Raw genomic sequence first — 26,386 nt, 5'->3', positions numbered from 1 at the left:
AGGCATATTCTACTAGGGAGGCTTCCATTAGACAGAGTGCCTCTTGTTCAGGTTCAACAGGCGGACGCAGGGCCACAGGTATGTGTTACTTTCCTGGTTTTCGCTTTCCGGATTTCTTCCTCTACTTGAGCTCTTTTCTGATGTTTTCTCAGGGAGGTGCTAGACGAAGTTCTCGTTCTATCTGTGCTAAGGTAGACATCCCTGGGTTTTCTAATCGAGTCTCGGCTGTTAGGCGAGCTGGTGCTGGTGACGTGGTGTATGGTTCTTTGAGTCAGATGCCAAAGAGATCTACGCGTTACGGTGGCGTGTGTGGGCCTGTGCAGGACTCTATCCCCTTGTGCTACATGACGCATTCCTTTGCGCCTGCCAACTGTACTCAAGTGGGTGTTTCCTTTCTTCTGTGCTTTTATTTTGAGGACATGTTCGCCTTGTTTGGATTGAGTGTTTCCCATCTGGTTTTCAGGTACCGGTGTCTAACGTGGTTTAGTTGGCTGATATTGCCTACTACTGGCGTGATCGGCTGTGCACTGTGTCTGCACAAATGAGGGTAAAAAAAATATGCAATATTTCTATCTTATATGTATGCATGTATACAATCCTATAGCTATGACTGCTCTCTAACTTCTTCTGCAGTTGTGCATTGACGATTTGCAGGAGCAGGTGCGTCTGACAGGATAGGGTATGGCTGAAAGCAACATCCCTCCTGGGTTCTCTGGAGGTAGAAGTGGACTTCACGCTTGTGATCGTGGGCGGAGATCCCGTGGTAGTCCAGGTTCTGACGTTCGAGGAGGTTATGGGGATTTCGCCTCGTCTTCTGGTAGTGCGCAGACTAGGCGCTACTCTGGTGACACGCCCTCTGGGAGCCCTTACGGAGACTGAAAGACATTAAAGCAGGATTTGGACTCTGATTGTTAGGCTTGTACTGTGCGTTTTGTCACGTTTTGAACGATTCCATTAATGACTGTGTAGATTTGCATGATATTTTGTATATTTGGCGTTTTGGACGCATCTTCCTTTTACAGATTTATTTTGTATGTTGTATCTGCTTTAGCTCTTCTGGCCTCTTTTATCCTTTCTATTTATGGTTTCTGGCTGGTGGAGACCTAATGCTCCCGGTTCGCTGACTGTTGGAAACCTAATGCCCCTAATTCCCTGGCTGTTGGAGACCTGATGTCCCCGGTTCTCTGACTGGTGGAGACTTGATGCCTCAAAATCTTCTGTTGGTGGAGACCTGATGCCCCTGGTTCTTTTGCTGGTGGAGACCTGATAACCCCGATTCTTCTACTGGTAGAGACCTGATGCCCCCGGTTCTTCTGCTGATGGAGACCCTGTGCCCCCGGTTCTCTAGTTGTTGTAAGGTTAGTGCACGTGGTTTTTGGGTGACCTAAGGCTAGCGCCTGTGGTTTCTGGGTGATGGGGACCTTAAGTCCCCGGTCGTCTGGACGGATGAGAACTTTACATCCCCCCAATCTTTGGGTGAGGGATTCTTTTATTTTTCTGTTTGAGGACTTTAATGCCTTCTGCTATCAGATTACCATCTCTGGGTAGCGGAGGCATGTTGGCCTATTCTGTAAATCTCATAGAGGTGGAGGCTTGTCGCCTATTGTGAGGGTTGTGGTGGCCCATGTTGGTCGGGTTTCGTCTTCGGGTGTCGCAGGCATGGTGCTTATTCTGGGTATTTCTTGTGGGCCTGGCGCCTGTTTATTCTTGTGGCTCTGGCGTTTTATTTTTGGAAGTAGAGGCCTGGAAATTATTGTTTCTTGCATTTCAGGACCCCAATTTTGCAAAAGTTGTACCTATTTTTCACTTTTCTGGTGGAGTGAACTCTGCTGCTTATCGTTGCTTGTGTTTCTGGAGCCCAATTATGCGAAACCCTATTTTCCACTTTCCTGGTGAAGTGAACTCTGCTGCCCGTCGTTGCTTGTGTTTCTGGAAACCAATTATACGAAAATTATCCCTATTTTCCATTTTCCTGTTCTTGTCCATTCTGGACTCGGTATTCCAGGCCTGTTCGAGGCTTCCAAATTTGCAAAACTTGGCCCCATTTTTCATTTTTACCGCGCTTATATCAAATGTAGACTCAGTATTGTCCCCTCATTGAAGCATTAAGTTTTCTGGTGGGGGACTGGATGGTTCAATGAAGAGTCTTTCTCTTGTCTTTCTCATTCTACACTCTCTAGTCCGGCCTTAGACAGATTGATCTGTAATTTTCATGATATTTTATGCGCATTCGACTATTAACAGCGCTTCTAGAAAAACATATTGGAAAACCATATTGTTTGAATGTTTTACAATGTTTTGTTCGGTTGTTCCGGATAGCTGAAGCCTTTTCTGCTTTTGAACCTCTATGACGTTCAATTTGGTTGCTCTGGATGACTGAAACTCATATTGTTCTGTTTTGATCGTCCCAAATGTCGAGAACTCATCGTCTCGTGAAATCCCATTGTGGTCTTAATGCCTCCAGATTATGCACTGGGAATTTTTGAGCTTTGTATCTTGCAAAGTTTGCATATACTTTCCTTTAGCCTTACATTCCAGACTCTTGTCTGCTCCCTCATTGGAGCATTTTGTTTTTCTTATGGGGGGGGGGATCGGATGTCCCAATAAAAAGTTCAGCTACTCCATTCAATTTCTTTGGTTATGTGTTTAAGCCCTGTAAGACTCGCTTCCATTTTTGACAGTATGTGCACATTTCAACAATCACATGGCGCTATTGGGAAGTGTATTTGATTATTATTATCATTTCATTATTTTCCATTGTCTCAAAGATTGTGCTTTAGAATTTATGGTCGTTTGTCTGTCCTTTCTAGGTACATGCACTGGTCAATAATCATGGCATGCATGCTTGATAAAAGATCTATATTGCTAACTCATTGAATAACCTGTACAATTGAGATACTTTCTGTTTCAAGGGGCCATACCCCTATCGTCAATTAGTCCTTTCGGATTTTTTGAATTTGACTATTTTTATGAGCGTCTTATGCGGCTCGGAGGCGTCCAGAGGAGGTATTGTAGCGCACTCCTTCTTCCACTCTTTAGATCGTCCCACTCTCGTAGATAGGTGGGCTGTTGTTGGCGGTGGACTTCTTTGTTGATGATGATTCCTAGACGTCCGTTCTAACGTGTGCCTCTACTGTTGGACGCCTTTGAGTCGCGTAAGCCTTCTGTTTTGTGGCCAAATCTTTTTATGCCAAGAGACCTGTGAGAGATCTCTTGTGGGTACTACTCTGCAAGCCGTTGTCCCTTTATGATAGCTATCCAGTTTTTCTCATGATTCAGGAATAAAGTCTCTAGCGACATAATTATCTCTAGAAGTTATTCACTTCTTTGTACCGGTTATTGAATGAGCAAATGAGATAGCTTGATCTCATCAATGCATGCATATATGGCTATTGAAAATAACATGTCCATCAGGCAAGACATCACATAAATGAGCTGAATAGAATTCAACATTAACTTTGGAATTTTAATAAAATGAGAAGTTCAAAAATAATCAAATGCAGAGAAAGCATTGTAAATAGGTCTCGTAGGGTATGAGACTTGGGATGGGTCCCTGTATCTGTCTTGCTGGAGATGCGTTCGATTCGGGCGCTAATTCCTTTTTCTTCTGATGCTTGGTCTCTTCTTAAAGTCGACGTAGGACACTAAGTCTGTAGTTGAGCTTTGCCGAGAATTTTTCTGCTTTATTAGTTTGTTCGAAAGTGGTTGAATCCTCTGCTGTTCCATTCGATTGATCTGAAAAGCTAAGACCTTTGTTCTTCAGCTTGATTGTTCCAAATAGATGGGATCCATGTTGTCCCCTCTGCTTGTCCTGGGTAGATTAAACCCTTGCTGTCTCGCTTGGCTATTCTAGGTTACTGAAACTCCTGCTATTCCATTCGGTTGTTCTGGAAAGCTGAAAGCACAGTCGTTTTGTCTGCTCCGTCGGATGTCGGGGTTGCCGATGTTGGGGTTGTGGTAGGACCGTTCTGATTTGTTGGACTGATTGCTTGACATTCTGAATGTTGACTGGGTACTAGATAGAGCAGTCAGTAGCATGGCTGTAAGGCAATGGGTTAGTGCATGATGCATGTATGTTGCTGTATCCATAAGGGGTTAGTATGAGATGCATGATATGCGTGATGCATAGTATGCAGGGTTAGTTTTAACACGTATCACATAGCAGCTTAGCACGTAGAACAGTATGATATCATAGAGATACGTTGTTTCTTCCAACCTTATTTCTCCCACACATGTGTTCCGGACAAGGTTTATTCCTAGGTATTTTGGTTTGGACCCTCGCATCGCAATGCAAGAGTCGGCGGTCCTGCAAAAGCTCTCTTCTATCAACTCTAAAGCAGATAGACGGCATTTATTAATGTAATGACTCTTTTATCCCTTTCTGGAAGGGGTTGAAACATGTAGGGTGGACGTGGAAGTCCATTTTGAAATTCGGAATTTGATTTAGCCTGGCGGCTGTATCTAGTGAAAGGAGTTTCCAGTAGACTGGTTATTGGAGGTTTGATCAAGTAAAGGAGTTTTACTTGATCAGATTTGTTCTTTTAGGCCTGGCCCAACAAGATGTTTTAAAAATCTGGTTTCGAAACTGGAAAAATGTTAGGCCAGACCTAAGACTAAGATTGAATGGTATTTTTTGAAAACTTGGATTTGAAATCATTACATTAACAGCGTGCCTCAAATACAAACATTATGTTGGGTATTTTCCTAGAGGATAGTGTCTAAGCTGGAATGCATGTAGGCCTCATTGGATTTTGGTAGTAATCGATTTAAGGCTCGCACAGACAGATATACCTTTGATAGGTCTCCTCAATCACGAGTGCAAACGACCGAGGTACTGGGTTGTGAGTGATATTGCACCGCATAAGACGTTCTGGTCACTGGAGTGCAAATGCCAGAGCGTGAGATTGGCTATGAGTACCGGGGGTGAATAGGGACTCCTAGAGAGTCGGTAATAAGAGAAATTTCTAATGCAATGCAACACGTGCGAATATGTCTGGAAAATAAAGTCGGTGACTGATAAGGCGCAAGCCATGCGGTTTAGGTCCATGGCAACCGTTTTTTAAAACAACTCTGAGAATATTTTTATATTTCTGTTTTAAAAACAGTTGATTTTAATCCCTAGTAGAGTCGCCACTGTGAGTGGAGCGGGGTTCAGGGGCCGCTCGCCCAAGGCTTATGGCTGACTTCTCGATCTAGTACTTTTTCATGGCAGTCCTATGATGTCTAAGTGATGAGCTGAAATTGCATTAATGAGCTAATTTTAGTTGATTAGTCCTTTAACCGCTTATTATATTATTTGGAATGCTTTTGGAAAGCGAAGAACAATGCTGGCATGCTTAGGGGCAGTTTGATATACATATAAGGTTAGGAATACCTTTTAACCTCGTTGACTTTTGAATGCCTGGCACTCGCGCGGGTTTTGACTATCGGTCCGGTCGGAATTGGTTCTCAGTCAGATCACGAGAGTTATGGGCCCATCGATCCATATTTATTGGTTCAATCCGGAGTCGATTCTGAGTTCGGTTTAGCCCGAAATAGGCTCTGGAAGTTGCCGGTTTGCTAGGCCTCGGGCTCGTGGGCCCGGTTTATACCCCATGTTACATATTTGGACTTATGAGTCGATTTTACATCGGGTCTGGCCCGTTACAATAAAGAATATTAAAGTACATGAAAACTGGGCCAGATTCATAGTCTGGATGAGCCCGGAAACACGTTTTGAAGTTCGGATCGAAGTTTCGAAGATCTGGGAGCGGATCTGGGAAGATAATGAACGAAGAACACGGCGCTGGTGTGACTTCCGACGCCGGAAGTTCATAGTGGCGGCTCCGCCACTTTGTTCTGGCGGCTTCGCCAGTTGCAGGGGCGGCGGCGGCGGTTCGTGATAGCAGTTTCAGGATTTTTGTTTTGCTTCGTTCTCACTTTTTTGAAGTCCGTTTCTCATGCTAAAGTAGTCGAAATCGCATAAAAGTGAACAAGGAATCCAAATATTGCATTTACAGAGTGTTTAAAGTTCATTTAAATGAAAAATTATTTATTGTCAGCAACTATTTTTAGGTCTTTTTACATGGCAAAAAGGCTAAATACACCTAGAAACATGCATTCTAAGGTCTTTAAATCAATTGGGTTTCTATATTTGAGCATAAACATGATTAATTACAGCGAATTAACATGTCTATCAACGATTTCATGGCAATCTGGCATTCAAAATATTAAGTCTAGCATGACAATTTTTTTGGAAAAAACTAACAATCAAGCTAAACATACACCCTAATTAAATCATGGCACATGAAAATCAAAGGAACAATAATAAAGGGTCCTCAGAATTACCGGTCTGAGTTTTTGGCTCGTTTGCTGGCTAAGTGGATGCGGAATCCAACTTTGAGTCTGTGCAGGGCTGTATTTTTGGAGAATCGAAGCGTTCTTAAGTGTTTATAGGACTAAATTGAAATGCGATTTTTGTGTGGTGTGTGTTGAAAAATTCGACCTAGGGTTTCTAAGGGGAAATTCGAATTTTACTCTATGGTTGTTACCTTCCTGGTCAGACCCCTGACTCAGTTGACTAGCAGTAGTATTTATAGTGAAAAGATGTGACCAAGGATTCCCTAGAATCTTCTAGGGTTGAAAGTGTGTGAAGTGATAGGCCTTTAGGTATTAGGATTAGCTAGAAACACTATTTTTTAATTAAATTCGTATTACAACTTGATGGTTAAGTAAAACAGTGCTAAAAGTGCATTTTGGTGCCCGCAAGTGTTAAAAAAGGTTCCTTGGACCTTATAGAGAAATCCGTCCGGTTGACCAGCTTTCAATTTGCTTGCTGGAATCTAAGCAGGCGTAATCTGTGCACAGTTGTAAACTTGGAGGATTAAAATGCAATTAGGCGTAAATAGCCCATAAAAATCCAAAGATATTGTAGTCTAAGTCCAGAAATTGGACTAATTGCAATATCTTAGAATTTTATGGGCCAATTTGCAAGTTTTACAGACTGGAATTGACCTTAACCAAACCCATATATGACTTTAGTAGCCTTTTTTGACAGTTTTAGGCACCAAAATAGATTTTTAGCGCCTTTTTTTATTTAGCTAGCAAGTACAAATCCGAAAATTAAAAGGCAAATTAAATAAATAGAGTTTAAAGTTAATCCTAATACTTCATGGCGTATCACTTAACAGTTTAAACCCTAAAAGACTCTAATATAACCCTAGATCACCCATTCCCCTATAAATTAAGCCGTAAGCTATCCTGGCTAAAGGTGGCATACAAACCCTAGAAAGTAGACAGTATAATCCGCCCCTTAGAATAGCAAACCCGAAAATTACACATCACACACACAAATCTCTAGTCCTGAAACACTAAAATGCATGTTAATTCTTCAAGAACGCAACATCCGCACGGATTCGAAGCTGGATTCCGCATCCACTTCGCCAACGGGTCAAGGACTCAAACTGGTAATCCAGAGGACTCTCAATATTGTTTTTTTGATTTGCCATGAATTTATATGTGTATGTGTAATTGCCATAATTGCTGTGATTGTGTGCTTAAGATGCATGTTTAGATTTTGTATTGCTTTTTCCATTAAAATTTCAATATTAATTAATTCAGTGCTTTCCATAAAATGCCATGAAATTCGATGAAAATCATGTTAAATAGCTGTAATTAGTTGTGTTCATGCTCACATCCAGAAGCCTAATCAATTTAAGGCCCTTAGAATGCATGTTTCTAGATATTTTTAGCCTTTTTGCCACGAAAAAGACCTAAAACTAGTTGCTGCCTGATTTTTGGATTTGATATTTTTGGATTCCTTGTTCAATTTTATGCGATTTTGACTACTTTTGCATGAGAAACGGACTTGAAACGAGTGAAAACGAAGCAAAATAAAAATCCCAGAACTGCTGTCAAACAATCGCCACCGCCGCCTCTGTAGCCGGCGGCGACGCCACAACAATGTATCCTGCCGGCACCGACAGCTTAAACCGACGCCGTGTGCTTCGCTGTCGCCCCTTCCGAGATTCGCTCCCAATTCCTTCCAGACTCGATCCAGACTTCAAAACGTGTTTCTGGGCACATCCGGACTCCGAATCAGGCCCATTTTGAACTCAGACACAGATAATTTAGTGTAGAATAATATTCTTTATTGTAAGGGCCAGACCCAATGTAAAACGGACCCATAAGTCCAAATATGTAACATAGTGTATAAACCAGGCCCACGAGCCCGAGGCCCAGCAAACCAGCAAATTCCAGAGCCAATTTCTGGCCAACCCAAACTCAGAATCAACTCCGAATCAAACCAGTAGAACCGGATCGACGAGACGCGCAAGTCTCGTGATCTAACCTAGAGCCAATTCCGACTAGAACGTGGGTCAAAGCCCGCGCGAGTGTCAGGCACTCAAATTCAACGAGGTTAACTAGTATTCCTAATTTTTTTTTGTATATCAAGTTTCCCCTGAGCATGCCGGCAATGTTTACCGATTTCCAAAAGCATTCTAAATCAAATAATAACCGGTTAAAGGAGTCATCACCTAAAATTCGCCCATTAATGCAATTCCAGCCCATCACTTAGACATCGTAGGATTAATACGAAAATGTAGTAAACGGTTGTATAGGTTTTTCAAGACTCACCTAATAAAATCAATCAATCACATTTATACATCCGGTTTTAGGCTTTGTGCATGTAAAATATTCAGACCAACCAGACTTATGACTAATTGGTAGAAACCTCTAAGGTTAGATGTATGTTTAGGAGTACCTGTTACTTGCCTCAAATGTCAGTCCAGATCTAATCATATGCTCGTCAAACCTGTTTACACGCTTTCATCTCTGTTTATTTCCAGCTTTCATATCCCGTGAATTGCATATATTGTTGAGATGAGATAAAACGAATATGTCCAGTAAATAAAACCGGTAACAGATAAGCCAAGCACAAGAGTCTAGGGGAGGTCCACGAACCCTAGTCTTTGTTCCGATGCACGATAATCTTACCGGAGGCGAGTAAAGTTATTTAGTCGATTAAAAGGCATTTCCTGGTTGAACTAGGTGGGGACTCCATTTTTCAAATCATTTCCAAATCGAGAAGTCAGCAATAAGACTTGGCCAAGCGGCCCCCGAACCCCACTCTGCTCACATTTGTATATGTCGCTAATTAGCGACGAATGCAAATATCAATCGCTAAATAGTGACGAATATCTGTTTACCGTCGCTAAATCTAGCAACAGTTTCAAAAATCTATTGCTACATTTAGCATTAAAATTGGTCGGTATTCTCCGTCCAACTTTATCAGCGGATGTTTCTTTAAAATTTATCGCAAAAGTTGACGGGAGATTACGACCATGTTTAGCGATGGTATCTGTCGCTAAACCGACGAAAAATAAGCGATTGGAAAATATGTCACTAATGATGTCGCTAACGATGTCGCTAAATTGGAAGTTAATGACGGATTTTGAGTTTCTCGCTAATATCCATCGGTAAAGTGTTGATTGCTTGTGGTGATTATTCCAAGATTAACAATTTACCCACAAGTATGATATATAAACTCAATAGATTACCCAATCATTACAAGCTCACAATTTAAACATGAAATCAAACATATTCGTTACAATTATAATTCATCAAATGAACATACAGGGGTCAAACCCTTAATAACTACTAAAAGATCATACATGTAAGGTCAATCCATCAAAATCCATAAATAATTCTTTAATTCAATTCACAAATCCAAGCAAGAATCCAATCAAACACAAAGATGAGCTAAGTAAGAGAAAATACCTTAACAGTGCTCGAAAATTAAAAGAAAGTGGTATGCTTATCGGAGGATCCAAAATCAAACAAGAACTTGAAGAACTCCAAGCCAAGCTTGATTCAATAGCCACAACTTATGATGCATGCAACCAATTTCAACTTAAAAATGTTGAGAAGATCTAAGGGAAGTGTTTTGATGAGGCAAACATCAAGTCCATCCATGGATGGCAAGAACTGAGTTTGGGGAGTTTGGGAGAGAAGATGAATAGCGAATTTCCAGCTTTGGTTCGAATTTGGCAGATGAAACATGAAGGGAACAAGGGGTATTTATATTAATGCTAAATTTTCTATGCTTTGTTCGAAGAAGGCTTGTTTCGAATGAAACGGGCTGAAAATAACCTTGTTTTATTCGAAACAGCTTTGTTTCGAAATAAATAACTTACCATAAAATTTTTGGGAAAAGAAATGTGTCTCGTTCCAAAAGAGGCAAAAGTGTTTCAAACGAAACAAATTTGAAACACCGAAAACCACTCAAACTAAGCTCCAAAAAGGTCAAAACTTTGGGATATCAACCAATGCACAAATCAATCAAGAAAAGCACGTCACAGAACATCAAATACATGTTAAATGACACGCCAAGCTATCAAAATCACGTCAGAAGTTTATCAGAACTAACCGGGAAACCTACAGGGTATCATAGCTATGAATGCTTTCTCTACGACTAAACATCTCACTCGCTTATGGATGCATAAGACGTCGTGCATCATATCAAAAGACACGGGTTCGTGGACACAATTAACTCGTGTACTTGCAGTAAGTTTTTTATTTTATTGATTCATCAATATACTCCCAGTAAATAAATTTATGTTATACATGCAATAACATCTCATCACAATCAAACAACTGGAAAGTAAATACTGAAAAATTACAAGTTGAAAATGAAGTGCAAAAAATAACATAAACATACAATAAGTTATAAATTGTCGTATGACTCTATCTGAACTGACATGGTAAGTATGAAATATATATTCATAAATAATATTCTAACCATGGAGGTCTTTAGCCCATAACAGATAAAAATTGATTTAATTTTAATTATATGCAAAATTATGCTCTTTTATTTTGTATTTTTTGTAGGCAAACGGTACAAACAAAAAAATTCATAGTTTCCTCAAAGATAAACCTTTTAGAAAACTATTAATCCCTTTATTTTCAAAATGAACAATTAAACCCTTACACTTGAAAAAAAATCACAGAAAAAATCAAAAGTTTGAGGGGTTAAGTGTTCAGAAAATAAACTAAAAGGACGTAAATGCTTTTTCAAAAATTAAGGGCTCATTTTAAGGCACATTTTTACACCATTTTAAAACATTAAGGGCTCAAGTGGTCCAGAAAAAACTTAAAGGGTTTTTTTGTTCTTTTTGAATAACTTGAAGGGTTTTTGTACCTTTTGCCTTCTTTATAGGCATAATTTAAAGGGAAAATGGTCATTTATGCCCTTAACGTTTGCCTCAAGGATCAAGCAAGCCCTCAACGTTTAAAAAGGTTCAAATATGCCCCCAACGTCTTAAAAAGTGAACAACCAGGCTCCCATTTTGACTTATAAATGAAACGTTGGGGGCCTGATTGTCAAAATTGGAGGGCCTGATTGTTCATTTTTCAAGACGTTGGGGGTATATTTGAACCTTTTTGGACGTTGAGGGCTTGCTTGATCTTGGAGGCAAACCTTAAGGGCATAAATGACCCTTTTCCCTAATTTAAATATGTACATTTCAAATGGCTATATAAGATTCCATATATTTTAATTTATTTATAAGAGTTTAATTTCAATTAGTTCCAAATAGTTTTATATCTATTTTCAAAATATTTTATTAACATTCATACAAGTTAATTCCAATTAATTTCATTATGTGTCATAAGATTTTAATTCGTTTCGAAAAAATTATATAAATTCATATAAGTTAATTCTAATTTACTTTTAGACAGTATCACAAAGTTTTGTTTAGTTTTCTTGCATTTGGAAAGGTTTTCATCCGCTAAATTTAAATATAATAAATTTCATAAGATTTCACAGAATTAACATGGCTTCAAATTGTTTAAAATGTTTTCATACATTTCTTGCAATTTTAAATACCAAAAATGAAAAAAAAAATATACAACTCTGAATGGTTTAAAAAAAACCTAACGCGTGGCAAACATATAAAGATCTATGTGTTATTTGGAGGTGATCATTCGATCGGTTCGGTCGAAATCAAACCCACAACCTCTTAACCGTATTAATGTCCGACCGAATAATCAAAATTGAACCGACCAAAAACAAATTTAACTAAGAATCAACTGACTGAATAAAAAAGAAAAATTATTCAAAATTGAACCAACCGAATAAAAAAAATCAAAACCGAACCGACCGACCGACAAGGTCAGATAATTCGATCAGTTAGGTTAAAAACTACTCCTTCAATCCCATTTTAAAAGTCCCATTTTCTTTTACACGAAAATATTTATTTTATGTTTTTTTATGTTTATTCATGTTTTAATATGACTAAAAGAAGGGTAAAAACAGAAATCCATTAAAAAAAATTCAAAAATGGAAATACTAAATGAGACATCGCAAAATAGAATATGAGACTTTCTAAATGAGACGGAGGAAGTACAATAATATGAAAAAAAAATTAATAAAATTCAATTATTTATTAATTTGAATAATTTAAATTCCAAACTGAACCGATAACTGAAAATCAAAATTTTTATTATGAAAACCAAACCTAAATTTATAAATGAACTGAATCAATTGAAAGTTATCAGTTCAGTCGGTTAATTTGTCCGGCAATTTTTTTATCACCGCTAGTCTGATTCTAATATAAAAGTACCACTGGGTTGCTTGCAATAGAAAAATAAAATGACAATATTTTAGACAGGAAAAGCGAGTCATTAATGAAGTACTATTTACAAATAAATACTTTAAAATGATATTTTTCTCAACAATCCTTAAAATAAACAATAAAGATAGCCATGTTGATGGTTCGCCACAAAGCGAATCAGCAACATTGAAGGAAGACTAAGACTGTTGAGTTGAGCATATCCAGGCAAGCAGTTTTTCCAAATAAGAGGGAGTGACTGAAGCAATTCTTTTTCTTTTTTTTTCATGTCTCACGCCAACTAAAATAAAATAAATCATAATATAAGAATTTGGTGAAGACGTCAGTAAGCAAATTCACATAAATTTCTGTTTATGTTACATTACAAATATGACAAGGAGAGACCATGAATTCCTATCACTGATAACAGTACAAATATTCTTAGAATTGGTAAGAAAACTGGTACAAAATTGTGACCACCAGCGCGCATGAAATAGCAATCTGAGGGCGCAAATTTATACTAATTACATGTTCATTTCTTCCTCTGAGTTTTTCTGCTTACTCTGACAATCCTTCTACTGGACTTATCACCACCACTGCCCAATGAGAAGCTCCCTCCAGCATTGAACTCTAGACTACCAGATGCCTGAAATGGAGTCTGGTTATTATGCGGTGCTGCCTGCCCAGCAAACTGAAAGGGATTCGTTGCTTGTGGAACTGCAGGTGTAGATACAAATTGATTCCCCGCAGTTGGAGTCGTAGAACCAAATATAAAGCCAGATGATGGTGGAATCGATTGTTGACCAAATACAGCGACAGCAGATGTTGCCTGCACCGTGTCTTCTGCCATGCTGTCCTCCATGCTCATTTGGTCATTACTACCAAAGGTGAGGGCAGCAGGACTTGGGCTGCTAGCAAATGCAGGCTTACTTGAAGCAGATGAGCTGAAGTTAAAAACACTAGGAGATGATGATCCAAACGCGGTGCTAGTAGTAACAGCAGCACTTGAAGCTGCTGAGGATGCTCCAAACACAAACCCAGTAGAGGAGGAGGAGGAGGAGGATGAACCAAATGCAGGAGATTTAGTTGTTGCCCAGCCAGAACCAAACACTGGTGTACTACTAATGGTCGAGCTAACAGGCTTGGACTCCAAAGTAGATGATGATGACAATGATGATGTTAACCCAAAAGTAGCAACAGAACTGAACAGATTACTAGCGGAACTTCCTGAAGACGAAAATGCTGTGTTTGCAGTAAAACCAAAAGGAGATGGTGCAGTCGAGCCAAACTGAATGGGCACACTCTCGGTTGAAGTTGAAACAACAGTACTACCAGTTGCAGATGCCTGAGGACCAAAAGGATTAAACCCCTGAGATTGACTAGTCAAAGCAGCTGAAGAAGCATTGAAGTTAAATGTGCTGCTTCCAGTGTTTGTGACAACACTTGCAACAGTAGATGATGTACCACTAAAAATGCTACTTCTTGTGCTTTCCGTTCCAGAAGATGAACCGCTAAAACAAGTAGCCCCCCCAGTGCCAAAAGGAATACTAATTGTTTCATTCCTTTTGGATTCTACACCACTAGCTGCTGTTTTAGATGAGGTCGAAGTTGTTTCAGCCACAGAGGAACTAAATTTAAAAGCAGGAAAGGAAGGTGCTGAAGCTGTTAGAGGGAGGTTGGTGAAGTCTGAACTTGAGCTAGTTGTAGCATTGATAACACCGCCATTTGCACAGCTGTTTGATGTGTTTTCACCAGCAATACTAAAACCATGAGCAGAAGAGGAAAATGAAGGGGTGGTAGATGAAAGGGAACCATTTACACTAGAAGCAGCATTGCTCAGCAAGCCAAATGAGAATGCACTTGCAGCTGGTGATGATGATGCAGTTTCAGTCGAGCTGAACAAGACACCAGCTTTCAAATTGTTCTTATCTATAGCTTTATCTGATTCAGCTTCTTTCATCTGATGAGACTTTGTTGCATCAAATGCAAAGCTGCAATTAGATACCACAAGAAATTTAGTAAGACTGAGTGCCCAAACAATGAAAATTGTAACAAGATGAGTCGATCGATCCATGAGTAATGTAACAAATATAAATGGAACAAGATGAGCCGATCGATGCACAAGTAAGATGTTAAGGATGCATTCGTAGGAAGACAGTACAACAGAAAATACAAGATGAGTCGGACATGTAGAAGAATAGAAGTATTTTCTTAATTAGGCAATAAGCATAATCCTAATCAGTTTAGGAATTAGAGTTATTAGAATCCTATTTGCATTATGTTTCCTGTTTATTTAAAATCCTAGTCAGTAACCCTTATTAGAGTAGGATTCTGAGATATGTTAAAAAGCGATCCTTTTCCTGTAAATAGAGGGATCAATCTATATCTATATCTATACTATCTATAAAAGCACGGAGGGGGGGACAGGCAAATTTACTGAATAACCCTTTTCAGTTTACTACTAAATAAAGGTTTTATAGTCATTAACTAATTAGTTATTTAATTAATCACTATTGTAATTAAAGTCCTAACTAGAATAGTTAGCTAAATTATCTCCAATTTAGTTTTTAATATGTAAAAAATAACTAAATTGTCTCCAAATTAGTAGGAATACCTATCTTTTAGTTTGATTGAACTATAAAATTAAAATACTGTATTTGATCAATATATCATTATTTAAATTTTTATCTTATTATTTTTAAAAATGTTATTAATAAAATTAAGTTAATTATTTAATTATGGTTATTGTAAAACCAAAATAAGAATAAATTCAGTATGAAAAAAAAATTTAAAAACCGAATATATTATATTTATTTTTACAAATTTTTTTAACTTATTATTTAATATTAATTATAAATAAAAATTGATATAATTATAATAAATTTACTAATATATTCATTGACGAGTTACGTTACGAGCCACGTGCATAGCACGTAATGCGAAACTAGTATTAAATAAAATTATCAATAATTTCAGTTAAAGAATTGAAAAGAGCACTCTTTTCATATCCAGATCTCAATAATAGGTTACTCGAAGAAAGGGAGAAACAAAGGAAACCGATACGATTTCCCAGCGAACAGACCCGTGACGAGATCCTATTCGCAGGACCATAACATAAGCTGGGAAAGGATGAAGAAATGCAAATGGAAGAAAACACTAATTCAGGAAGGTAACAAGTAGAATAAACCATACAAATAGAAGAACACTAATTTAACAAGATCAGCCTCCCAGTGCTATGATAATGAAGCATAACCAGAAATCTCTTGATGAAAATGCAGCAAAGATACTTAAAATAATTCAATACTGTCTCGCTGCAGAGCAGTACTGACAAAGTTGGGATAAAAAAATAACTAGTATGCTTGCTATAGTTATTCATCACAGGCCAGGACTGTTTCTGAATCTTGAACACAATGCTACAAAAATAAAAGACAGCCATTGAATTTAGGATTAGCCAGGATAGTAGTAATTACTAAAGGGCCCCAGCTAAGTTGAGTTGAGAAATATGATCACACCATGCTCAATGACTTGGACCAGGGTTTAGTTGAATGTAGTAGTGAGTGCAATATTCCATGTTAAATATGAAAATTTGGAAACAGCTGACACAACATATAGTACATGAGTAATCTTCATCTTCATGCCTTACAATTAAGGGAAATTTATTATCCCATCAGAAGACTCTATCATGAAGAAAAAAAAGTAACTATTCTAACATTTTACAATATTCCTGGATGATATTCAGCTACCAATAAACATAAGTCAAACAGATGTCACTAAATTCCATGACTCGGACAAAATTTAATGTGAGAGCCACCGACTATATTACCATCACATGGCCAAACTATATTCTATTATGTCAAATTCAGACAGTTCGCTCGTAATTAATTCCCAGGATGTAATTTCTCAAATTATTGATAATGGTTGTCATGGAACAATAAAAAAAATAATTAGGGCCTAAAGTTAAGCATCAGTGTTCTACTCAGTCAGTTGACCTGGTTCAGTTTTTAAAACACTGATCACGTGTACCAAACAGAACAAAGAAAGTTAAATACGGGATAAGACAAGATGGAAGAAGATATAGGCATGACTCGTTCCAGGGTCCCCTGCGCCTTAAATATTTTTTTGACATGGAATGGAACTACTGCACTTCTATGTTAATTAAAATCAGGTATTTTTGTAATGAAAGTGTGGGAACTAAATCTCCACAAATAAAAGAGAAGGGATCCTATGTCAACAAAAATATCTGCAGAGACCCTGAAATGGGTTATGCCAAAAATACACATACAGTTTAAAATTTAAATAGATTCAAGTTTCAATAAACACCATAAAATGTACGTTTAAGTTATGCTTCTCACAGAAAAAGAAAATATCATTATCTAAAGGACTAAAATTAGAAGTGGCAAAAAACAGTTCAAGATAATAACAGAATATCATTACTTTTAAGGATAAAACAATAAGAACAAAGGAAGTGACAAATTCATGATCTAGAATATCTCATGCAAATGATTCTTTTTCATATTAGATGTTTCCCGAATTAAAGAGGTCTCATCTATAAGAAATTGAAGTGCAATGAGTATTAATAGCTTTGTCAAAAATTACCACATATTTACCAATTTCCATGTTCATACCAATTGTAACTTATTCTCCAGGATGGTCAGCATTTACATGCATATACGACACTTCACATTAAGGAATTTGTTGTATGTGGTTGAAAAACATTACAGCCAAGGACAACCAGTCGACATTCGAACCTATATGGCTATATCTCTCAAGGAACCTTTAGAAAAAGCAATAATGCAAAAAGGAGTCTCCAGATCCCACAAATAATTCTCTTCCATTTTGTGCCATATCTCTTACCATCTAGAACTAGGATTTAAATTTCAAAACTGAACTAGGATTTAAGCCTCAATACCAAACTAAAAAGTGGTAGTAGAGGAGTGTTGCCAAAGAAGAGAGAATGAAGCTCCAAGAACGGAAGGGGATAATAGGTGGGTTCCTCCGAGGGCTAGAGTGTACTCAGTTAATGTGGATGCAGGCTTTCATAAGCAGAGCCAGTCATAGTACTGGTGCAATAATCAGAGATAGCCAAGGAAACGTCCACGCTGCAGGGTTTAGAAAGTATGAAGGAGACATTGAGGTCAGCTTGGGGGAAGCATATGCGGTCAAAGATGGGATAAGCTCGGCAATAGAGGCTAACCTAACTCCTTGTGTAATCTCCTCAGATTCAAAAGTGGTAGTAGAGTGCTTCAACAACAAGATGTTGCCATGGAATGATATGGGTTTGATAGGTCTAGATTTCCTTCTTTTACGAGATAAAAATGTATGTAAGGGGCTGCTTTTTGTGAAAAGAAATGGCAATAGAGCAGCCCATGCGGTAGCAAGGATGGCTTTTGAGTCTAGGGATCACATTTCTTTATGGGTAGGAGGAGGCCCTCCACAAATCATGTCAATTGTAATGGCTGATTCTTCAGCTAGTTCCTAATCAATCTACTTAAATTCAAAAAAAAAAAGTCTCAATATTTACTCCATGACAATTTCTTAAGACAGTAACTAAAAATGATAATCTGATTATAACATCAGCCAATAGACCATAGCAACACAAATATATATATATATTCAAACCACTTTGCAAAGAGGCCAAAAGAACAGGCACTAACCTGCTGGAACTTTCTGATTTAGGATCCAAAAAAATGGCAGGCTTCAGGCTCGCGGAGTTCGTCACAACTGGCGAGATGGAAGCAGCAGCTGCTGATGTTGAAAATGAAAACTGTGGTATAGCACCTTCACTTTTAAAACCAAATTTCAATGGAGGAAAACCATTTGATTCCTTGGAGGAAACAACTTTATCACCAAAGCTAAACAGGGGAGGAGCATTGGATTCTTTTGGTGATGAGACCTTATCAGATCTTAGAGTTGGCAGCTTGTCATCCACAGACTGCTGGTTGGTAGCACCAGGTAGAGGAGCAACCTGGTCTGCAACGAAAACTCTTTTTTCAGCAACTACTAACCCAACAGAGTCTCCTGGAGGTGTTTGGCTAGCACGAGATTTGGCTTCTGCAGGCTTCTCCAATGTACTGGCTAAAGCTAAACTGGTCCTATTTTCAGCCACATTGATATCTAGCTTCTCTTTCTCCTTGGACAGTTCTGCAGATGTGGTCCTATCATATTGATTATCATCATCAAGCTCCAAATAATCCTACAAAAGTAAAACCAGATAACTTTTATCTATTGACAGAATCCAAATAGACCCAGATTTTGAAGAAAAAGGATGTCATTGTTTCCAAAAGGTACCAAGTTAATACTTTTCAATCCTTGAATTAGCACAAGAAAAACTCACAGAACGCCTTCATTAGTGATAACGTAGTAGGTAACAATTAGTAAGGTCGCAGGGGTAAGATAAAATTGCTTGGTCTAAAAAAATGATAATTTACATGTATGGGTGAGCAGAAAAGACTGGTCGGCCAACTGAACCGACTGAGCCGATAAATTTCTGTCAGTTCAGACTGATCGGTTTTTTATTATCAGTTTGGTTTGAAATTTAAATTATCCAAATTACCCGAATATTAGAATTTATTTTAAATTTTAAATTAACCGAACCGACCAAATTACCCGTCCTATTCAGTCAGTTTGGTTTTGAAAAAAAAATTCCTCTTTTATTCGTTCGGTTTTTAGTTAAAATTTCTTATTAGGTCAGTTCGGTTTTTGCTATTCGGTCGGACAGCTAACTCGGCTAAGGGGTTGTACTGAACCGACCAAATGCTCACCCCGATTTCCTTGGCTGGAAACAGAAACAGTAATCATGAGTAGTGCACAAGTACAGTAGTAACTTCCATAATTGAACCATCCTCGCCTTGAATACTACAAGTTGCATATAAAGAAAAACAAAAGTGTATTGACACATTAGAAACAGTTGCAGAATGCAGTTTTGACAGCCAAATATACCTCATGTGCACTCATCAGGAAAGCATACTTCTTCTCTGGAGCCTGCACAACAGAGTTCATCTCGGAAGATATTGCTTTGACTTCAGATGCATTATTCTTCACTGAACTTGTGGGTATTACCCCATTTATGGCAGGAGACTTTTCATGTAAAGCAGTAAGCCTAACTGGACCATTTTCCTTATCTTTATCTTGCTTTTGAGACACATCACCTTTTGCATTATGTAATGATTCATCATGTTTAACATCCAACCTAATATTATTATCTTGAACAGTATCAAGGATCTTAGAAGAATCTATGGTATCTAGACTTCTAAGAGCTGGACCACGTAGCATGGATGGTGACAACTTCATTGGCGACTTATCCCTTGAAGAAACTAACACATCCAGTTGCTGCAATATTTTTGAAGCCATCTCGCTGGACTTGGATGGGATGGAGGTGATACCTGAACCAAGAATACTACTATCCCCATTTCCTATTGATGGTTTATTAACTAAAATCCGATTCTGTGGTGAAGGATGCACAACAGCATCGGAACCAAGGCCAGTTCCACGACCAGAAAAAGCTCCAGAAGAAGTTAAGAGATTCGATTTTTGACGAATTCTGCGAATAGGACCAACAGAGCCTATATCATTATCTAAAACTGAACTCCTTCGCTTTAAATCCTGAAAAAGAAAGAAAAGAGGATCAAGAGATTAGTTATCCTTCCATTAAACCAATGTTACATCTGCGAACAATGTAATTTAATTTAGCACTGGTACCCCTTGTTTAGATCCAGAATATCTGCTGCTCTCCCAGATGCTTTGAGAAGATGATGATGGTACACTAAAAGCATCCATTTCAGTACCACCACGCTGGAAAATGAGAATCCTTGATTCAATAAACAGAAGACAAAACCACTTTTGACACAAATTGCATTAATATACCAACCTGGAGAGTGAAGGTTGAGTGAAGTCTGGAATATGGTGTTCTAGCCATGCTGTATATAGCAGAACGGCCTCGAGACCTTGGTGTTGCAAAACAATTGTCAACAGGCACAACAAGACTCGAAGACCTTGAAACATCTGACATGATTGGCGGCTTGGAAGCAAATGGTCCATTAATTTTTGCAACTGCATTCTCCCCTACAGGTTGACCGCGCAATGCTAGCACCGATGGTGATACTTTAGAAGGCCTGCCACCCATATAAGCTTTTGCAAGCTCTGCAGGTGAGGCAACATCCTCATCAAGGACCTGAACACATTTTAGCCACTTTATGAGAAATAAGAGCCACAACATAGAATTGAAATCCTAATGTGTGTGCCATGATTGCATACAAATGGAAATAAAACAACTATAAAATGCACATCTAAAAAAATTATATGAAACAAGAAAATCGTATTTATCAACGAAGTCTTTGGAGGCATAAAAACAGGAAAAAGATCAAGGCAAATTAACCAACACTTGAACTAACAATAGGAGTTGGAATGTGTTGGCTGTCGAGTCCATTATCTTTCATCGGAGTATTTGGGAGTTCACCCTTCCCATCGTATAATGACACCCCTTTTGTAGGGAACACTGCATATTTCTTATCTTCATTTGCAATAGGCAGATCATTGTTTTTTGAGTGTAGTATGGCTGTCAACCGGTCAATCTCAGACCTGCACAATAGCAGCACTCATTATTCAAAATCATTGCAACATCATGCTCAAAATGTTTAACAAAAAGTCACCAAACCAAAACACTACGACGGCATTTGCAGCAGGGTCAGTAGAAATATGATGTAGGACAGATTTGAGAAATCTATTCTACTTGCCTTTCAGTAATTCAACAGAACCAAACTTTAGAAATAGGAATTCACGTTATTCTAAAAACAAAGGAAGAATAAATAGTTTTACTAGGAACAGCAGCTAAGGCGGGAAAAACAAGGAATTAAATCAAGTATCAACACAATTTTACTCGCATGACTCATATTTTTTTAAAACTCAAATATGATAATAAACTTAATACAAGTCTGCTTATATATAATGAATTAATTCTAAAAATTGAAAGATTTAAAAAAAAAAATCCTATCATATTGGAACTTGAACTCTATAGCAATATAGGAAATAAGCAGGATCATGAGTTAATATGAATCAACAATTAACTAAAGACTCCTACACACTAATTTTTTTAAAAACTCAAATCTGATAATAAACTTAATACAAGTCTACTTGACTATAGAGAATTGTCCTGCAAATTGAAAGATTTAAAAAATCAAAATCATATCATATTGGAATTTGAACTCTATATAATACAGGAAATAAACATGATCATGATTTAATATGGATTATGAATATGAATCAACAATTAACTAAAGACTCCTACACATAATAAAATGCCATGATTTTCTGAGAATCAAAATTGCCAAAACACTCCTGAACAAATAACTCTGATTCCTGCAACAAAACCGCTTTTTTTGTCTTGACAATTTCTCATTCAGCCACTCCATCATCCCTTGCAACCCATATTAATGCTTGAACATCAGCAAAAATATGCTTACAAAAGGCTTTAAAATCAACAAAAGGATAACTTTTGATTAGAAAAGGAACCAAATAAATATTCTTCATGTTCGGCACACATAGGTGTGTTCTAAAGAATATTCATCATGTAGAGAAAAAGTAGGATAATTAACATGTTGTGCCGTCATCAAATAACATAAATAATCCTAAAATCCTCGAGTACATCAAAACTCAGATCTTAGACAACCATTACAGCCACTCTACCAGAATAGTTGATTCATCAATACGTGCTACTTTGTAGCGGTTCCGGTGTAGCTCGGTTGGTAGATTCAAAAATTTCAGCATAGAGACAATTCAACATTCACACGACTAACTCCATCAATGATTAGTTTCTTGGTTTGATCTCTACAATGAACTAAGGTTTGAAATATCAAAGTACACACCGCCAATCTTTTCTAACTACCGGAAGAGAATCAATACATTTATCTATTATATCATCATCTGCAAACACCGTGATCATCTGAATAATTCTCATGATCTTCTTGTGACGTTTCTTCATCCATATGTTCTTCTCCAATATAGCTTCTTTCTTAGAAGTCTCTCCACACTTAAAGCACCTAACACAATTTTCTTTAGCATTGATATTACTAGAATAAGAGGATTTTAAGTTGTTGAATCGATTTCAAGGCTGCTAATTAGTATACTTGGTACTTTGATGTGCATCAAATCCCTTTTTAGCAGTCTCATTTGCTTGAAATCCAAATTGCTTGGTAATTTGTTGGTTAAGAAGGTCTTCTGCATCAAAAGCTGTTTAAATAGCATGCTCAATGGTTTCATATGTAGTTTAAAAATTTATTTCTTTACATAAGCCCTTAAAGCAAGCTAAGGCTTGTGATGTACCCTCTACAAGTTGACTTCAAATGTTTAATAGTCAAATTCTCGAATATATTCAGCTACCTTCATAAACACAATAAATTTCCAGCACGTTATCAAAGTAATTGAGAAGCATACACCTTCCTTCTAATTTAGCCTTCATCGTGGTCCATGTTCTAATAGGAGGTTGCCTAATCGTTCCACGTCTTGTTACACTTACCTCTTTTTGAGTACCTTGGCCACTGACCAGTTGATTTGAAAGTCTTGGAAGAAGTTGAAGTCTAGACTAAATATGTGTTTGTGCATATATAATTCTTATTGTGATTCACTAGCATAAACATTTATAAGCGTTACCTGGTGAATTTCTTTTGCTTGAGAGTCAGCTCCAGATCTGCAAGCCCATCTCCGGCAGAAGGTGAATCCTTCAGGAAGAGATATTTCAGTCCAAAAGCACAAGAACAAATGTAGATAAAATAGAAGCAATCAATTATCTTACTTGGTCCGCATCATTTGGCACTGGCGGAGGCAACCGTTTCTGCAAAACAGAAGCAAAAAGCTTATGAGCGCTGTACGTAATCAGCCTCTGCGCCGGATCCACTATCTTCGATAACCACCCATTACTCTTAGGGTTCGTTCGCGGTCTCTCATACGGCGTCGTCTGCGCTCTTCTAAACGCCCGCTTTCGGAACTTGCCGTACCCATCTCCCGCCGACAGTTGAGGAGCCGCCGCCATTTCGAATTAGGGCAAACGCTATTTGTCTTTTGAGAAGAAAATAGCAGTATTTAGGGTTTTTGTATATTTAATTACAAACCAATTTGATTGGTTCGAAAGTATGGCTCTGCTTGTCATCACCGGCCTGTTGTTTTATCTTATTTGGGACTCTCTCGTTTGATGCCGGTAGTCATTTTATTTGGGGAAAAGGTTTGTTTATGCCCCTAATGTTTATCCTAAGGCTCGGATTTGCCCCTACGTTTGATTTGGCCGAAATACACGCCTGACGTTTCAAAACTGGCTTATTTATGTCCTTGTTTTTGACGGGGTTAAATAATTCAAATTTTCCGTCATTTCTTTCCTACGTGGATGATGACATGGATGATATGATTGGTAACATGAGCATAGGTTTGTTTATACCACTACTAAAAAATAGGAGTTTAGCGACGGATATTTCCGTCGCTAAACCCTTATGTTCCGTCGCTAATAGTCATTAGCGACGGATTGGCGACGGATCAAGTCCGTCGCCACAACTCTGGTCGCTAAACGAGTAGCGACCAGTGTTTCCAATCCTTGGCAAATTTAGCGACGGATAATCCGTCGCCAAATTTGCCACATCCGTCGCCATTTAGTCTCATTTGGAGACGAATTCTGAGACTAATTGGCGACGGATTATGAGATATTAGCGACGGACCGTTCCGTCGCTAAGTTATGACCATTAGCGACGGATAAGTCCGTCGCTAACGTGTGAGTTTGTCTCCATTGACCCATATTAGCGACGGATATATCCGTCGCTAAACCTGAAACATCCGTCGCCAATGCTGTTTTTTTTTTTGGCAGATTTCTGCCGTTTTCTGTTGTTTTTTTGTTTCGCTGACGTTTAAAACCTGCTAAATACAATAATTAAATTTTATTTTAGATTACACCTAATTGAAACTGAATAAAAGTATATATATAAAATAAAATATCAAAGCATACATATAACGTTGTCTGAAAAAAAAAACATCGTACATAATATATTTTAGAAAATAAAATAAACAGGAAACTACAAATATGTAGTGTCGCCACCGTCTGGCGGGGGAGGGGGAAACTGTGGCTGATACTCTGGTGGGAGATTCGGCATCATCTTTGCAATCTCATCACGTATCATCTGTGCCATGCTCGCCTGCTGCGCCGCCAACCGCTGCTCAACCTGCCGCAGGCCCTCCTGGATGCCGGCCTGCACACAGCGCTCGACCTCCTCATCCGCCTGCTGTGATGTCCGTGAAGAGCTGCCTCTCTGCGGTCTGATACTCGGGCCTACATACCTGCTGGTAGCCGAACCCAGGCCGTACACCCGGTGCTTCTTGTTGACGCCCTCGATATCTATAAATATCTGCGTCTCATCCACAGGACTCGAGGTGCTCCCCTCTCCGGTCGGCGACTGTGTCGCAGCAGCAAGCCTCTCACCGATGGCGTCCTACGTACAAAACAATTACAAAACATATCAGTTTAGTTTTATAACAAATAAAAAAACATAACACTTTATAAATAATTCTAATTATTAAGGAAATTTCGGCAGCATTTCCTCTATAATATGAGCATCACCCATTTTTCAGGGAAGTCCTGCAAGCAAATTACAATATATAACCCAACCAACCAAATATATTGAGTTCTAATTACACAAACGTTAAGCCTATACAGTTTAACACTTCATGTATAATATATTCAACACTTAAGCCTATATACACAACTTATAGAATTTTAATGTGATAAGGACTTACAGTCATATCATGAGCCCTCTTGTCGACCGGTTTCTTCTCAGCCTTCGTTTTATGAAGGCGACTGTACAGCTCTGTCGCAGTCGGCTTCCGGCCGAGCTCCTTAGCCTATCAGAAAAATACAGATTTATTAAGTATTAAAATAAAACAAATACGTTATTTAAGTAATTTAATTACTGATTAGAAACAAACCATCACATCCATATGCTTGATAGCGGAGCGAGATCCCCCGGTATGGCGGACAGGACCAGAACCGGGGCCCGCAGGCTCACTCATCCTGTTTGCCCGGGCTGTCTCTGGCTTCTTTTTCTCCTTCTCTGTGTCCCAAAATGCATTCCAGGCTTCCCAGATCTCCTGATTCACAGATGTATGCTTCTTTTGCATTTTCCTCATCTTGTGGATGTTGTCTTTGTATCGGGTGGCTGCATGGGTCATGAAGACCCGTCTGATTACCTCCTCGCTGTACGCAGAGTCATCCCACTAGAACTTCTTCTGCAAACAGTAATAACATGAGCTTTGAGTTAGAATTTTCACAAATATCAAAACTTAAATATATTAAACTGAAAATTTAATTACCTGAAATTCCTGAAAATAGAACTCCCTCTGGTCCGCTGTCAGAAAGCGCCATGCTGATCCGGTCTCGAACCAGCACTGCCTGAAAATATCCCGGATAGCCCGAGAAACAGGCCCAGAGTCCAGCAACAGTGTCCTGTGATTTAATAAGCATAATTTACTTTACATACATATTAATTCCATACTAAAAATCACACAAATTAAAAAAACTTTAATCATACCTGCTAGGGTCCGGACGAACCATCGCCCTACCCTGGTTGTCCAAAATGGCCGGGGCTCGCCTGCCTCACGCTCCTGCAAAGGCTGAACAGGTCCTCCAGCCTTCTCACGATGCTGCTCCTCAACAGGCTCGGTAGGGTCCCCCCGTCCTCGGCCTGATCCTCGGCCTGAGCCTCCGCCTGAGCCTCGACCCCTCATACCTGCACTAATTGTCAAGTTAATTGTTCCAAAACTAAACAACA

General features: G+C 38.5%; 2 protein-coding genes across 3 annotated transcripts; both read right to left on the bottom strand.

The window, feature by feature from the left end:
* Window positions 1-12,892: 12,892 nt before the first annotated feature.
* On the bottom strand, window positions 12,893-23,732 carry LOC126660007 (nuclear pore complex protein NUP1). 2 transcript variants are annotated; one of them, XM_050353332.2, is made up of 8 exons: window positions 23,377-23,732; window positions 23,235-23,302; window positions 20,969-21,167; window positions 20,458-20,760; window positions 20,289-20,381; window positions 19,530-20,192; window positions 18,245-18,783; window positions 12,893-14,581 (listed from the first exon to the last, which is right to left on the bottom strand). In XM_050353332.2, exons 1-8 carry the CDS (start codon window positions 23,611-23,613, stop codon window positions 13,123-13,125), a joined length of 3,561 nt encoding a protein of 1,186 aa, XP_050209289.1. In that variant the 5' UTR covers window positions 23,614-23,732; the 3' UTR covers window positions 12,893-13,122. The 2 variants fall into 2 exon arrangements, with proteins under 2 accessions (XP_050209289.1, XP_050209290.1); XM_050353333.2 differs by having other exon boundaries at window positions 20,981-21,167.
* A 905-nt stretch (window positions 23,733-24,637) lies between these two features.
* Window positions 24,638-25,824, bottom strand: LOC126659614 (uncharacterized). Its single transcript, XM_050352917.2, has 3 exons — window positions 25,545-25,824; window positions 25,356-25,460; window positions 24,638-25,051 (listed from the first exon to the last, which is right to left on the bottom strand). Exons 1-3 carry the CDS (start codon window positions 25,785-25,787, stop codon window positions 24,638-24,640), a joined length of 762 nt encoding a protein of 253 aa, XP_050208874.1. The 5' UTR covers window positions 25,788-25,824.
* Between the last annotated feature and the right edge of the window lie 562 nt (window positions 25,825-26,386).

This window comes from Mercurialis annua, linkage group LG8 (assembly GCF_937616625.2).
Source record: "Mercurialis annua linkage group LG8, ddMerAnnu1.2, whole genome shotgun sequence".
Classification (NCBI taxonomy): Eukaryota; Viridiplantae; Streptophyta; class Magnoliopsida; order Malpighiales; family Euphorbiaceae; genus Mercurialis; species Mercurialis annua.
This window is presented reverse-complemented; position numbering and strand designations above follow the sequence as displayed.